Raw genomic sequence first — 16,486 nt, 5'->3', positions numbered from 1 at the left:
TTTCTGCAAAAAAGGCTGGTGGGATTTTTAGTCAATGTTAGTTTTGACTATGGCAAACAAGTTCTCGAGAAGCAGATAGTCACTGGTTTATCACTGGTCTAGGCTCAGGCCAGCCCAAATCCTTGGTGTCAATGGAGAGCGTCTCAACTGTGCTTTCAGCACCCAGTCTGTGGTTTGCTCTGTCTGAGGGATCCCTCAAAGCTGGGTCAATTCGTCAGTGGTGTATTCAGGTCTCTGCCCTGCTCCACCCAATGAGGCCACAGGGCTTTGTTTGAAATAGAGTTGTGAATGACCTCATAGTTTGTGGAGATACATTTGAGCAAACCACATTCAAATAAAGGCATTCTCATGAATTACAGTGGAATAGGATAAACATGAATTTGATAGCTCAATACAGAACCTCTTTACCTGAAAGGCCCCTGGTTAGAATCATGCCTCTCTAGCTGTCCCCACTAGTGACTGGCTCTTGGGTCTTGGCATTCAGAAAAAATGTATGAGGTGTGAATAGGGGTGCTGAGTTCTAGACATCTCTCTTAGATTTCTAAGCATTAGTGATAATAAACTCTTTGACAGTCTTTGACCTGATTAAGAAAACTGATCATATACAAAACAAAGGAAGGGAATAGTTCCCTATTCAAATATGTAAGTATTAAAAATATCACCCATTTAGGATGCTGTGAATAATATGACATAATGGGAAAGAACCAAATGACCCAAAAAGTGTCACTTTTAGGGAAGCGATATGGCTCAAGGGATAGAGCGTCCGCCTACCATATAGGAGGTCCAGAGTTCAGTACCCAGGGTCTCCTGGCCCGTGTGGTGAGCTGGCCCATGTGCAGTGCTGCCATGCCCAAGGAGTGCTGTGCCATGCAGGGTGTCCCCTGCATAGGGGAGCCCCATGCGCAAGAAGTGCACCCCACAAAGAGAGCTGCCCCGTGCGATAAAAGCGCAGCCCACCCAGGAGTGGTGCCACATACATGGAGAGCTGACGCAGCAAGACAGAAAGAGACAAGGTTCCCAGTGCTGCCTGACAAGGATGCAAGTGAACACAGAAGAACACACAGTGAATGGATGCAGAGAGCAGACAACAGGGTGGGAGGGAGGGAAGGGGAGAGAAATAAATAAAAATAAAACTTAAAAAAATAGTGTCACTTTTCTTTTTTTAATAATGAGCCACAAACGAATTTTTTAGTTATGTCGACTTTGATGTGGCATTAATCCATTTCACCACGGGATTTGTGGAAGAAGACATGGAAGAGACAGTATGTCTTTATATTTTTCATGCCAAAGTTTTTTTCCCATCTGCAAAACAGGCATAATAATAGTCCTGGAATCAGTATTACACCCTGCTCATAAAACATTACCTAATTGCTAAATTTTACTAGACTCTGTTAAGTCTTTATCCTATTTGACATGTGGGCAGCACTTGACATTGCTAAACACACACCTTTGTGTTTTAAACTTCAGGGCACCATACTTCCTGGGTTTCTTTCCTCTCCCTCTTGCCACTCTTTCCAGTATACTTTGAGGGAACCATTTCCTCTTTTCTTTTTCGGTGTTCCCCCAAAATCCTTTTCTTTTTTTTCTCATTTACACACCAGTCATGGATCTCAATCTTTAACATGAATATGTATTATCTGGGGGAACTCCCTCTCCCTGGGATGGATCCCTTATCTGTTTGCTTGTTGTTTTCTTGTTGTTTGCTCTCATTGTCTGCTCATTGCTTTTGTGTGTGTGTGTGTTTTGGCTTGTCTGCTTGTTGTCTTCTTTAGGAGGCACTGGGAATGGAACCTGGGACCTTCCATGTGGGAGATGGGTGCTCAACTACTCAAGCCACATCTGCTCCCCGCTCATTTTTTTTTTGTTGCTGTTTTTAAAAATTATCACCACCCCTCCCCCCGATGACTCTCTCACCTGTATGCTCATTGTCTGCTCATGATCTTTTTAAGAGGCACCAGGAACTGAACCCAGGACCTCCATGTGGGAGGCAAGTGTCCAACCACTTGAGCCACTTCTGCTCCCTGATGGTTGCGGCATCTGCTGCTTGCAGTGTTTGCTGGTTGCAGCATCTGCTTGTTGCAGCACCTGTGGCATCTGCTGGTTGTGACAACTGCTTGTTGTGGTGTCTTGCTGGTTGTGGCATCTGCTCATTGTAGTGTCTGTTCATCTTCTTTATGAGGCACTGGGAACCAAACCTGGGACCTCCCATGTGGGAATTGGGTGCTTGAGCCACATCCATTCCCCTGCTCATTTTTGCTTGTTGTCTGCTTGTTGTTTTTGCTTTTTGATTGGTCATTGATTTTGCTCCTTGTCTGCTCCTTGTTTATTTGTCTTCTTTAGGAGGCACCAGGAAACAAACCTTGGACCTTCCATGTGGGAGGCAGATGCCCGACTGCTTAAGCCACATCTGCTCCCAACTTTTTTTTAAAGGAATTACAAGGGTTTGAAACTGGGACCTTGTACATGGGAAGCAGGTGCTCAACCACCGAGCTACACTCACTCCCCTGGGGAATTTTTAAAATGCTGATTCTCATCAGAGCTTCTGAATCCACTAGTATGAGGTGGGGCTCTGAAATTTGCATGTTTGGGGTCTTGGGACTCCTGAATCCATAACTCAAAGCCAGACCACTATTTTGAACTCCATAATTATTTCCCTCCCCCCTCCCCCTCCCCCTTGCTCACCCTCCTGTTTTTGCTGTCTATGTCCATTCGCTGTGTGATTTCTATATCTATTTTTCTTTTTGTCTTCTCCTCTCGTCTTTCTCCTCTAGGATTCACCAGGATTTGATCCTGGGGATCTCTGATGTGGAGAGAGGTTCCCTGTCTATTGCACCACCTCAGTTCCTGGTCTCTGCTGCACTTCACCTTGACTGTCCCTTTTGTCTCTCTTTTTGTTGCATCATCATCCTGCTGCGTGACTCACTTGCACAGGCACTGGCTCATTGCGCAGGCACTCAAGCAGGACTCAACTCACCATGCGGATGCTTGGCTCACCACGCAGGCACTGGTGCAGGCACTCAGCTCACCATGTGGGCACTCATCTCATTGTGTGGGCACTCAGCTTGCCACATGGGCACTTGTGTGGGCACTTGGCTCACCACATGAGCAATCGGCTTGCTGCATGAGCACCCATGTGGGCACTCGGCTTGTCATGTGGGCCCTCAACTCTCCACGTGGGCACTTGGCTCACCGTGTGGCCATTTGGCTCACCATGTGGGCAGTGGCTTGCCACATGGGCATGCTTTCTCTTTTTCTTTTTTACCACGAGGCCCCAGGTATCAAACCCTGGTCCTCCCATATGGTAGGTGGAGGCCTGATCACTTAAGCCACATCTGCTTGCCCAACCACTTTTTTAGACAAATCCATACGTACCCCAAATTCAGCCTCTCCAAGTTGGAACTTGAGGTATTCTGTGTGGTTGGCCCCATTTCCTACCCCTTCTGTCTCTGAATCCTTAGCCCTGTGACTTCACAGTCCTTCTCACTAAAGGGGAGGAGTATATTTTCCCTGCTCCTTGACTTGGATTCCAGTCAAGGGACTTGCTTTGGTCCACAGAACGCATAGAGGAGATAATAAGCTAGTTCCAGGCTTCCGCCTTGTGAGGCCTCAGATATTTCTGCTTCCCCTTTTGTGTTTCTGATATTGCCATAGAAAGAACATGCTCAGGCCAGCATGTGCCCAGGAAAGGATGAGAGACATGCAGGGCATGCCTACCCCAGGCCACCTGCTGTCATAAGTGAGAAGTAGATGCTTACTGCTGTGTGCCCCTGATGAGTTTTGTTTTTTCTTTTGTCACTGAAAACAAATTTTTTTATTGCCTTTTTAAAAAAGATACATAGATCACATAGAATGTTAATTTAAAAATATAAGAGGTTCCCCTATACCCTACTCTCCAACCGTCTCCATTACTCCCACATCAACAACCTCTTTCATTGGTGTTGCACATTCATTGCATTTGGTGAATACATGTTGGAGCACTGCTGCACCACTTGGATTATAGTTTACATTGTAGTTTACACTCTCCCCCAGTCCATTCAGAGGGTTATGACAGGATATATAATGTCCTGCATCTGTCCCTGCAGTATCATTCAGGTCAACCCCAAGTCCTGAAAATGCCCCCATATCACATCTCTTCTTTCCTCTCCCTGCCTTCAGCAACTTCCACGGCCACTGTCTCCACATCAATAATAAAATTTATTCCATTGCTAGAGTTACAATAATTCTATAGTAGCTGTTTTTCAAAAAATTTTATTTTATTTACTTTATTTATCCCCTCCCCCAGATGGTTTTCTCCTCTGTCTGCTCATTGTTTGCTCACTTTCTCCAGGGGACACCAGGAACCGAATCCAGGACCTCCCACATGGGAGGCGAGTGCCCAACAGCTTGAGCCCCATCCACTCCCCGTGGGCTGCAGTGTCTGCTGGCGTGTGGCATCCGCTTGTTGTGGCAGGGGCAGCATCTAGCTCATCTTCTTTATGGAGGCACCAGGACCTGAACCGGAACCTCCCATGTGGTAGGTGGTGCCCAAGGGATTGAACCATATCCACTTCCCGTCCCTGAGGTTTTGAGGTTGTTACAGCAATACAGCCCCCAAATGCCCTTCCTGATCTAGCCCCTGCCTGTCTTTCTGACACAGTTTCTCAACATTCCCCCACCCACAGCCTCCCGACACTCCCACGTGCTTTCTCCCTCTGGTCTGGCTGGATACCTCTCACTCACCACTCAGACCCCAACTCAAACTCTTCCGGCTTTCTCCGTGGTGTCCCTGATGACTTATCAGTTCTTCCTTTAAGAACTCATCATCTTGCTCATTACTTGCTTTCATCCTTCTCCTCCATGTTAGAGGACCTTATCTTATTCACGCTTATCTTCCTGGTCCGAGTGCACAATGTTTGTGCAAAATAAATGTTTGATGGTTGATTCACTTTTCTTTCGGTAGAGAAAGAATATAGATAGGAAACAGGAAAGGGAATGAGATGTTCAGATCTAAGAATTATTAGAAAGGATAACTGCCTCATGTTTTCAGTAATACTCCTCTCATTAACTTTTTTTAAACCTTCTGAGAGTTCCTTTAATAATATTCCTTTACCTTTTTTAAACCTCCATGTGCTTTAGTGACACTCCATTACTGGCCACTAGATGGCAGTCAAGGAAACCAAAAGCAACTTCCTTGTCGGGAGCACGCGGGGGAGACTCTGTAGGGGCTTCTCTTTCATCTTTGCTGTCTGCCAGGTTCCTAGGATGTGGAAGGAACCTGTGATTGGTGGAAGGAACCTATTATCTACCACCGGCCCATTAGACACTGGGTGGAATAGAGGCCATGATGTAAGCATTCCTGTTGAGTGTTTTCCCTTCTGGGAGTGAGAATTTGTAAGTTTTTGTACAGCAGCAACTGATGGTAAGGGTCAGTCCAGTGCCATCGCAAGAAATGCAAACACGTGAACTAAATTAGCAGTCATTTCAAAATGAATATTCAAGGATCCCGAAAAATATGTAAATCCAGAGGCAGTTGTATTGACTTTGCATCATAAGGTCGTACATATTAAAGGATTAGTCCAGGATTAAGTTTAAAACACAAACCACTAATCCTGAAGGGAAGTTTCTCTCTGACCTTCTCATAACAAGCAGGGCATGAAAACAAGCCTTTAAATGGTCATGTTGTGTTTTATACATTTTGCAGATGGACTAGAAGAATTCCAGGCCCTTCCACAGCAGGGAACGAACCCATTGCGCTCCACTTGACTGGAGACTTCCACTGGGAGAGGCTTTTTTGGTGGAACTTCACAAAACACCCAGTGTCCACACACCATGCTCCTTGAGCGAAGGGAAAACAATCCAGAGTATTCCGCGTGCAGAACACGCACACACCGAATCACAGACACTAGACAGGAAATGACCCCCGCCGACCTCATGCAAGGTGGATTTTGGGCCAGTGTTAGCGTCAGGTCGTTTCCTCTCTGGGTTTAGGGTCTTGCTCTACAATGCTCTGACTGTGGATTACAGACCCGTAGAATTCAGGGAACTGTGATTTATGTTCTCCAGGCGTGCAGGATTCTATCGTTTCAGCAAGCCACATGCTAGCAATCGTGGTGTTTACTAAGGCACTTACATTAGCCTTATGGTCGTTCCCACAGCACTGCCGAGAAGTAGGAAAGAACCATCAGGTGTTTGTGTGTTGCAGACGAGCCAGCTAATGCTAGAAGGTCTGTAAAACAACTACAGGCTCTTGTTGGTTTGTAAGACAATTCTGAGACCGGGAAACGGAAATGAAAGAATAAATTTGGTGCTACCAAGGTGCACATTCACAGAGCTGTTGTACAATGTTGTTATAAGGCTATAATGACATACCATGGATGTGTAATCACTGCAGATATGAGCATTAACAAATCACACCCAGAGTCTGCCTCACAACCACAACTGGCCTATGAAAGCCCTGAGGGGAGTGAGCTGGAGTGGCCTTGGATGAACACATCAAGCTAGTCCTACCTAATGTTCTGGTTGCTAGAACAAAGCAGTTCTGGTCTTTCCTAAGCATGGCTAAGTGGATTATTGGTTTCCTGAGTACCTGGAATAATCCAACTGTTGGCTTAAAATACAATCAGGCTTAGTTACCAAATTCACTTTGACGGCTTGAAGCTGTGCCTGCCTTTAAATTCAAAGCCCTGATAATATCTTTGAGCCTTCTGGACCTGGGAATGCTCCAGGTAGGGTCCCTTGTTACCTAAGGAAGCAGGTATCTTCCCAGAAGGGTAGGTTGGGCATAGTTTAAAGAGTGTGATCCAGAAGATAAGAATCAGACACTTGGCTTCATTCTTGTTTTGCTCTGCAGTGACAGCACAGCTCCATCTGCCCATCCTCCTCCTCCTCTCTTGTGCAGTGGCGCCTTTACTAAAGGCCCAGATTTCACAAGACACCATCCCTAGCTGCCCCATTCTTCAGTGCTCATGCCCTCCTTGGGGGTCCAGAACCAGTGCTGGGGGTGGCAAGTCAACCTCCACTTCCCATGTGCTTTCTTATTTCTCCCTTGTCATTCAGCACTCCGTGAAATCTCAATCCAGCTGCATTTGGAGACAACCTGTGTGGTGCCCTACTCCACTGGCTTCTTGCCAAAAATAGTTTCATGCCTGTACATGGTAAGCACTCCACAGATGATTCTTAAGTGAAAGGATGGGTGGATGAGGAATGAATGCTATTTTTTTTTATTGTTTCAAACTCCTTTCTCCCCATCTTTATCCCTACTCCTTTTGTCCCTTCTCATACACCCAATTTTATCCTTTATGATTGTGTTAGTCCTCCAAAGGGCTGCCTATGCCAAGAAATCTGCTGGCTTTTAAAAGGTATTTATCTGAGGTACAAGCTTACAGTTGCAAGGTCATAAAAAGTCCAACTCAAGGCTGCTTTCTCGCCAAAGTCAGCTGCCTTGTGGTGAGGCAAGATGGCAGGCGATCTCTGCTGGGTTTTGGACTTTCTCTCTGGGCCTCCTCTTCCTCTTGAGGCTCCATGGACCCAGCTTCTTCTGATCTCAGTTGCAGGCTGGCACAGGGCTTGTCTCTCAGGGCTTCCTAGATCAGTCTCAACTCTCTTCCCAAGGTCAGTTGTAAGTTAGCAGGCAAACAGTCCATCTCTCCCTGGGGCTTTAGCTGTTTGAACTGCCTTCTTTCTATCACATAGCAGGATCAAAAATGACAAAGTTCTCTTCTCTGTGTGTCTTCTTGAGTCAATGTCATTTCTATCAGACCCAACAAGGAGGCAGGGACTCAACCCAAGTCATACCATCTGACCAAGTCAAATCTAAAAGCCCTAATCTTAACAGGTAAGCGAATCAAAGCCCCTCAGCTGAATTTAATGCAATCAAAGGGTATCACACTCATAGGAATAGATTAGTTTACAAGCACAGTATTTTCTCTTTTCGGGATTCAGTCAAAATGTAAAAAATGTAAAGTAGTAAGCAATAGGTAATTAAACATCTGTAAATGATGGTAAATCCTTTTAAGTTGGGGAGGGGCTGCCCCCTTACTTAGCCTTTGGGGCAAAACAGAATGACAAACTTTGGAAAGAAAAGCAAATATTTCACTCAAAGTCCCAGTTATGGAGTCTCTCCTCTAGGAGATCACTTAGGGCATTTCTGGTGCATGGAAAGTTTGGTGCTTTCAAGTTTTACAAAGCAGTTTGGGCCCATGCTTTGGTTCTGGTTTTCTTGATGGTTCTGTAAATATGTGGGCAGGTGTCACATGGTCTTTGGTAGATCAAAGAAGCAAGGTGATCTTGGGAGACTGCAAAAGGCAGCTGGGAAGCAGAGGATCTGGGCTGGGACTGAGGGTGAGGCCACTTAGGGGCAGGGCCTGCTGCCCTAGGGGCTCATGCCAGCAACCTCTGAGTTGGGGGCCATGAGAAGAGTGCTGTGGCTTGAATTGTGTGCCACCAACCCACTTTTTTCTTTTTTTAAACCACCCTGAATTCTTGGCCTCTGCAGCTTTCTGACCTCATGGCAACCCTCCTAGCTGAAGAGACTGCTCCTCTGCTCCGTGACTAGCTTGAGAAGGCCTTTTTGACTCACTCCAAGACTGTGAACTTGCCTAAAACAGGCTACTGAAAGTGTGGTCCTGCCCAGCAGCACCCCAGAGCTCCTGGGAGCTTCTTAGAAATGCGGTTTCAGGTGTCCCCCAGGGCCCTGAATCAGAATCTGCATTTTAACAAGATCCTCGGGTGACTCATGTGCATATTACAGTTTGAGAAACTGTTGCTCTAGAGTTTAGATCAGATGTAATTATCAACAAAGTGGGCAGATTATGGAAGCAAATCTGATGCTCCCAAATCTCAGAAAGAATATGTCCACCTTTCCAGAGAACTAAAGCTTTTCAGTGTTGGAGATCCCAGGATGACCCAGGGTAGCCACATGCTCAGCCAGCCCCACAAGATGTGCTTACAAAGGCATACAAGCACCCACATGGGCTCTTGACCTTTACTTCAAAAGGCACCAGAATCGTGGAGGAGAACAATCTTGTTAGTCCCTTGTTGGGGCTGACTCCATATCTCAGGCTGTGAAATGGGTTAGAGAGTCTGTTTGGTGGCAACCAACCGAGTCTGGGTTGTGTCACAAAAACAACCCAAGAACTGACCATCTGTCTCACTGGAGCTGCCCAAACAGAATATGCAAGGAAGTCGTCTTAGCTGTTAGGTCCCACAGCTGGGGACTGCCTATGCCTGGGACAGCTGGTTTTAGTTAGTGGTTGCAGAGTGGTAGCAAATGCTGTACGTGCCCTGCTTCTATCCCTGCAGCCCAGCCCTGTACTGAAAACACTGGCAATTTTTTGTCCAAGAGCTTTTTTCTGGCTGTGGGAGCAGACACAGCCTGAACACACAGGTTTCAACCCAACAGTGAGACCTGGGTAAATGCCCCGGCTCTCTCATGCCCCAGGTGGAACGACTCTGAGGTATGTCTACATTGGCTCCCGGAATTTCCCAATGGGATTGAGTTCCAGTTGTCTACTGTGGAAATCTGCTTGACAGCTCACAGTTTCTTGGTTGCTTTCTCTTCTGTCTCCTTTCTGCTCACCTATAGGTGCTTCCTGAGATCACTTCCTAAATAAGTAACTGGTGCTCAAATTCTGGGAGAACCACACCAAGAGAACAGACCTGGGTTTGAATTTTAACTCCAACGTCTATTATCTGCATTTAGTCACTCTGAGGATCAGTTTTCTCTTTTAATAAAATGGGATGATAATGATAATTATGTTTTCAGATGTTTGTTAAAATTAAATAAACTAATTATGGAAAGGCCTTAATGTTGTACCTGGCACCAATAAATGCTGAATAATGGATGTATGATCTCATTTTTAGTCCATATTTGCTAATCAGGAACAGTTAATCCTTGATGACAAAGGATGCTGGTACCCAGCCTTTTTTTTTTTTTTTTTTCAGGTACCGGGGCTGGGGATTGAACCCGGGACCTTGTATGTGGGAAGCTGGTGCTCAACCACTCAGCTACTTTGGCCCCCAGTGCCCCGTTTTGAATTTAGCTAAACGTGTACTCCTGAGTCCTGTACTCCTGAGTCATATACTTTTCCTTAGGGAGTAGTTTTTAGACGTTCTGATTTTGTTCCTTTTCAGAACTTTTCTTCTGTTTATTCTTCTCAGCTCCTCATTCTAATTTCATAGGAAATAGACAGAGAGAAATGATAAATAGCTTGAAGCTAGCAGCCAAGCTTGTTCACACAGGATTCAGAGTTTATTATGTTGGTCTGAGTAGGTTTAACAGTACTTTAGGTATATTTTCCCATTCAAAACTCAGAAATCCAGAGGTCCGGGCTGTGACACTGAACTGCGCAGACACCTTCCTGTGCTTCCTGACGCACGCATGTCTTAGCAATCCTCAATTACCTGACCACAGGCTGATTTTCCAGGCTCTGCTCTGATCGTTCAGTCCCACACAATCCACATTGGACTTCTTGCTTCTCTCTTCACACTCCAGATTCTTTCTTGTCCTTGAAATATCCCTTTCCTCATCCCCAATTAGAATTTTCTCAGTCCTTCAAAGTGTACTGCAAATACCATCCTTTCATGTACTCTGCATTCTTCTGGGTCATCATAATGTTTTCTGCTGTCCCTTAGTGGCATTGATGATGGCAATGATGAGGATGATAATAATAATTTCAGTAGTTTCCATTTCCAGGAACTTTACATGCCTCTGCTTACATATTTGAATCAGCTATTAAAAATATCCTTATTTTTGGAATAAGCAAGTTTTTTTTTTTGCTATCTTAATGATATTTATTTATTTTTTTATTGATTTTGTAAAAATATTACATTAAAAAAATATGAGGTCCCATTCAACCCCACCACCCCCACCGCACCCCTCCCCCCCCCCAGCAACACTCACTCCCATCATTATGACACATCCATTGCATTTGGTAAGTACATCTAAGCAAGTTGGTATACCAGAAACTTATTTGCCTAGGACCATATGCTGAAAAGCTATGGAATGGGTACACAAAAGCTTGGGTTAAAGCCCATACTTTCTAAAATAGCAAATCAATTGTTTTAGTTTTATATACTCTATCTGATAAAAATGATATTTTAGGTATAATTTGCTTACTCAGAAATGTATATCTCTTAAGTGTACAATTCAATGAGTTAAAAAAAAAAAAGGTAATCATTACCCCAATCAAGATCTCAAAAAATTCCATCACTCTAGAAGTTCTTTCATGCCTCTTCCAATTAACTCTTTTACAACTATTGCCAGGGATTGTTATAATTTCTATCACTATAGATTAATTTTGCCTGATTTTAAAATTTGTGATATGTGGACTCATATAATACATACTCTTTTGTATCTGTTATATTTTAATAAAAATAATGTTTCTTGGGATTCATTTGTGTTGTATTTATCAGTTTATTTTATGAGTATGCTCCAATTTTTCTCACATTCCCTGTTGATGGACATTTGGGTTGTTTCCAGCCTGTTTGGTTATTAAAGGTGCTATGAGCATTCTTGTGTACATCTTTTTGTGGACATATGCATTCATTTCTCTCGGTTAATTACCAATGTATGAAATTGCTGGGTCATAGTATAGGTTTATGTCTAGCTTTATAAGAATTTTCAAAGAGTTTTCCAAAGAAAACTCTGCCATGTCACACTCACCAGCAATGGGTATGAGTTCTAGGTGGTCCATACTTTCACCAACATTTGTTATTTTATTTTTTTTTAAGATTTATTTATTTCTCTCCCCTTCTGCTCCCCCCTCCAATTGTCTGCTCTGTGTCCATTCGCTGTGTGTTCTTCTATGACCACTTCTATCCTTATCAGTGACACTAGGAATCTGTTTCTTTTTGTTGCATCATCTTGTGTCAGCTCTCTGTGTGTGCAGCGCCATTCTTGGGCAGGCTACACTTTCTTTTTGCGCTGGGCGGCTCTCCGTATGCAGCGCACTCTTTGTGTGTGGGACTCCCCTATGTGGGGGACACCCCTGCATGGCAGGGCACTCCTTGTGCACATCAGCACTGTGTATGGCCAGCTCCACACGGGCCAAGGAGGCCCGGGGTTTGAACCACAGACCTCCCGTGTGGTAGGCGGACACCCTATCCATTGGGCCAAGTCCACTACCCCATTTGTTAAAGAACATTTTAGCTATTCTAGTGGATTTGAGAATTACCATGGCTAACGTCTGTACTCTTAACCACTGCCTAATATCACCTGGGCCTTTTTCTCTCTAACCCATGATACTGTAACTTGACTACACATCTGTCTCTCCTACAAAATGGTAGGCTCTTGCATAGCTATTACCTTATTATCTTTATAATCCTCCCAAGGCCTAAAATGGTGCTTGACTCAAAAGAGGTACTCAATAAATGCTTGATAAATTGTGGTTTAGAATAATTTCTCTGCATTTTTTACAACCTTTGCCAACTTTAGATGAGGGGTATTAAAGTGTGTTAGCTTTGGTGAAAGGAAGAGTGGGGATGGTTAATACCGCAGTGTGTGTCGGGCAAAATCCAGGGACAATCTAGAATAAGAGAGATTAGGGAACAAGATTCAATGTCCTATATCCCTGATTATGCATCAGAATCATATGGAAGCTCTGAGAGAATGCAGATATCTGGTATCTACCTCCAGATTTTGGTTTCAAGTCTAGAATTTGGCCCAGTCACTGATCTTTCATGGAGTTTTCTAGATGCCTCTTTTGTGCAACTAAGGTCATGAGTCACTGTTCCCAGTAGGGTGGAGTGATGAAATGAGAGGTTAACTTTCATAACAATCTAAATCTAGATAATAAACTGGATATGTCTGCCTCAGGAAGCAGGATTGTGATGTCTAAGCATATTCATGGGTGGAACTACAGCTGAATAATTGTGAATTATCTCTTTTACTCTTTCCCAGGTAGACAGAACCTTTGATCACTTCTCACCTCTCAAGATAAAGAATCAAAAGGCATAACACACTTGTGCTAAAACCAAAGGCATTTTCTGTGGTTTCTTAATGAACTTACTTCTTGAACCCCTAACATATGTCTACTTCAGAAAGGAATTCTCACACTGCCAAAGGAATTTGAATCTAGATGTGACAGTCAATGAGAAATTAAAGAGAACTAGAGGAATTTAGCTTAGTATACCGACGACTAAAGTCAAGATTAAGTGTTGGATGCAAAATTAATAAATGTCGTCAAAGCATTTCGAATTAAATTGAGCTAGATGTCAGAGTTGAGCTGTAAGTCTGAGGGGTCCTCAGTCTGGTTCATCCAGACAGCATGGTCCTGAACTCCATGCTAAAATATTCTCTGTCATACAGCTGCTGGAGGTATCTAAGTAAAGGCATAACTAGATCTTACCCCACTCAGAGAGAACAGATTTTTTATTAGAATAACTCTAGGTTGGGAAGGGGGTTCACGTTAGGACAGTCCCATGCCTTTGCTTTCCTCCCGCATGGGACAATTGTTCTTCGGTTTCAGATTGCTGGGGGGAGGACAGAACAGATCTGGAACAACTTTTCCTCACTCCTCCATCACAATTCTCCTCATTTAATCCTTGTTACCTCCTTGGAGGACAGAGGGTGGTGTGTCAAGGAAGAGGAACAGGAGAAAGTGGAGGAGATGGGAAAGCAGGAGAGTAATGTGGTGAGAATGAAGAAAGTGAAAGCAAGTGTGTTTGCATGTGTGTAGAGATGGGAAAATTAGCAAGCATGAACATTAGAATTTGAGTTTGAATTAGGAGGATTCTTACACATCACATAGTTCAGCACCCTCCTTTAACAGGTGAGGAAAATGAGTGTAAGGAAGACAAAAGGATTTACACAAAGTGGCACACTGCATCGGGGACAGAGCTGGATGACAGAGCTCAGATGTCCACCACCACGACCTTCAAAGTGCTTCCTAATCTGTGCCGCCTCCTTGACCCTCTAAGAATAAACAGCCTCTCCCTCCACCTCACCACCCAACCACACAACTGAGCCTAAGCATGTATTTCAATAGGGCTGAATAGATGGTACCTCTGTGTGAGCATCCTTGGGTGAGGCCAGTGAAAGGAGACTTTATGCTCAGGAACAAGATGACTTTTTACCTGACTAGAACATAAAACATAACAAGTCTTCAAACTTTCCCAAGGTGGAATTATAGAAAGGGGCAAGTCACAACACTTCTGATAATTAAATGGCAGTCCAAAGAACTCAGCCGTGTCTTCAGAAGCTGCTCTTAAGGACCACTGATAATATAATAAAAGGCGAAAGTGTTTGGGTTACACTTAGCAACCTGGAGTTTCAAAACACTTGAGCCATTTGTTCTGGGTCACCAGAGGTTAACAAGCCAATAGTCATGATAAACATAATTCTGTTTCAGTAGGCTAAGTTTCCAGTTTGAAATCCAGAGCAAAGCCCCACCAGTCATCTTCACTTTCAAGAGCAAGTTGGTTATGTGTTGACTAGACACATTGGTACTCACTGTTGTGCTTGAAGGTCCTTATGGTGGCACCTGAGAGCCGTGCCCCAAGAACGAGAGATGCATGGTTCAATTCATCACTCAAAATGAGGCATCCCTGTGCAGAAAACAAGCACACAAAACACAAAGCAATAAAACAAGGGGAAAACAATCACAGGAGCGCGAAGACCCTCTAAGATCTATAACACAGATTCCTCAATCCATCCTTAGCTGTAAATGGTCAAGAGATTAACTTGGTTTCTATATGGATAAAATCCTGTGTAGCAATTAGCTGATGGGCATGGAAATTGTTTACAGGGATGACATCTTTACTGAAACTTTTACATGTAGTCTTCTGCTGAGAAGCTCATCCAAGAGCACGGCTGAGCACCAGCTAGAGTCTAAAGATTGATGCTGGACTGGAAAACTGATTGACTGGCACACTTGCTGTGGGTCTTTGGCCCTACGCTGGATTATACCATTGGTACACTACTTCTAGAAGACATGGTCTTTTCTACAGGGCATTTCCAGTTATTGTTTTCTTCTTCACATTCTCTCCTGAATTAACATTATACACTTAGAGAAGTTCACTGCTGCACTGTTAAAAACTTTGGCTTTGGAAAGCACACCTGACAATTCAGGCTGAGGTAAGTAGAAAAGTTCAGTCTAATGTACTGTTTATAAATCATTGTTTAGAAAATGACTTTTCTGATTATACTTAAAATTTTCAAAATTATGAAATGAGGCAGCCATTTTAAAAATGCAGAGAGAAATTTTAGTGGACTTATAATTTGTCATCCGTGGCCACTCTGAAACTTTGAACTCTCCCTTCTATTTTGGTCATTTCACATGTGATATGTCTACACTTTTTAAGGCAAAAGCCAGCAAACCCCCCACATTTCCAGACTCCTGTTGCCAACGTACCAGGGGTCTGGGTTTCACCATTCACCCTTGGGTGAGAATTGATTTCCTAAGTGAACAATGTGAAGAGACAGCTGTGCACGGTTGTTGAGTGCTATGCAAGTACTGCAGTGGAGGCAGCTGGTTCGTGGTGCTGCTGTTTCAGGTTCATCAATTCACCAAGTGTTCATATTTTGAAGCCTCTCTGTCTCTGTCTGTCTGTATGTCTCTCCCTCTCCCTGAATAATTTTTTTTGGTGAAACATTTGAGAGTCAGTTGTAAACCTCATGACAGCTCATCCCCAAATCCTCCTTTATCCTTGTATGTCCTAAGAACAAGGACCTTTGCCTTCTAAATCACAATGCAATGACCAGACCCAAGGGATCTTAACACTCATACAACACCATCATTGAAGTTCAAATTCAGTTTCCCCTAACTGTCCTAATAATTTCTTTTATTGCGTTTGTCTTTCCTTCCTTCTATTTTTCAAGATGTAGAATCCAATCAAAGACCAAACATTGCATTTTGTTATTGAGTTGGGTTTTTTTGAGAAACAAAAATCTGATTATTGTTCTTGCTCCTTAAAAATGAATCAACCAACTCCTCATTTCTCTCAGGGTGAATTTCGAATACTTTAGCATGATTTATATCACAAGACTTTTGTGTTTTAGTCCCTGCCTTCATCTCTGGCCTAGAAAAATGGAATGGTTTTCCTAAACCATCATCAGGGATGGATTTTGACCCCTATCTAGGGCTGCACTTCCATACCTAGGTCTATAATGATGAAGAGATTTGCTGGATTAAGCTGGTACATTTATTCAAGAGGCTGGATACCCAGTCAGTTTTTCCTAAGAAATAATAGTCCTACTTATAGCTAAGGACCTGTTCAGCATTATAGTTCTTAGGAATAAGAGAGCAGAAGACAATGATGTTAACAAATTCTCACCTTTCCAACTAGTGCAGGAATATTCATTGAATTAGTTGCAAAGCCCATCCCAAAGACCATAGCTGCTTCCACATTCAGGAACTTAGCCAGAAGGTCCTCCAACTCTTTATGCTTATCCAAGGTACCTATTATTGAAATGATATAGTGAATGAGTCTTGTCTTTTCAAAAAACCTAAGACTGAAACTAATCCTAGTATATACCCACCACCAAACGTTATGTACAGGAGTATTCAGA

General features: G+C 43.5%; 1 protein-coding gene across 1 annotated transcript in view; it reads right to left on the bottom strand.

The window, feature by feature from the left end:
• SPTLC3 (serine palmitoyltransferase long chain base subunit 3) overlaps window positions 1-16,486 on the bottom strand; it is a 142,964-nt gene that overhangs the window by 62,612 nt on the left and 63,866 nt on the right. The window contains exons 5-6 of the mRNA XM_058287568.2: window positions 16,252-16,376; window positions 14,430-14,523 (exon numbers count right to left, since the gene is read on the bottom strand). Of these exons, the coding sequence (XP_058143551.1) occupies window positions 14,430-14,523; window positions 16,252-16,376 (219 nt within the window). The remainder of the gene's footprint in view (window positions 1-14,429; window positions 14,524-16,251; window positions 16,377-16,486) is intronic.

Source organism: Dasypus novemcinctus, chromosome 24 (genome assembly GCF_030445035.2).
Source record: "Dasypus novemcinctus isolate mDasNov1 chromosome 24, mDasNov1.1.hap2, whole genome shotgun sequence".
Classification (NCBI taxonomy): Eukaryota; Metazoa; Chordata; class Mammalia; order Cingulata; family Dasypodidae; genus Dasypus; species Dasypus novemcinctus.
The sequence above is the reverse complement of the archived record's forward strand: the minus strand, read 5'-3'. Positions and strand labels throughout refer to the sequence as shown.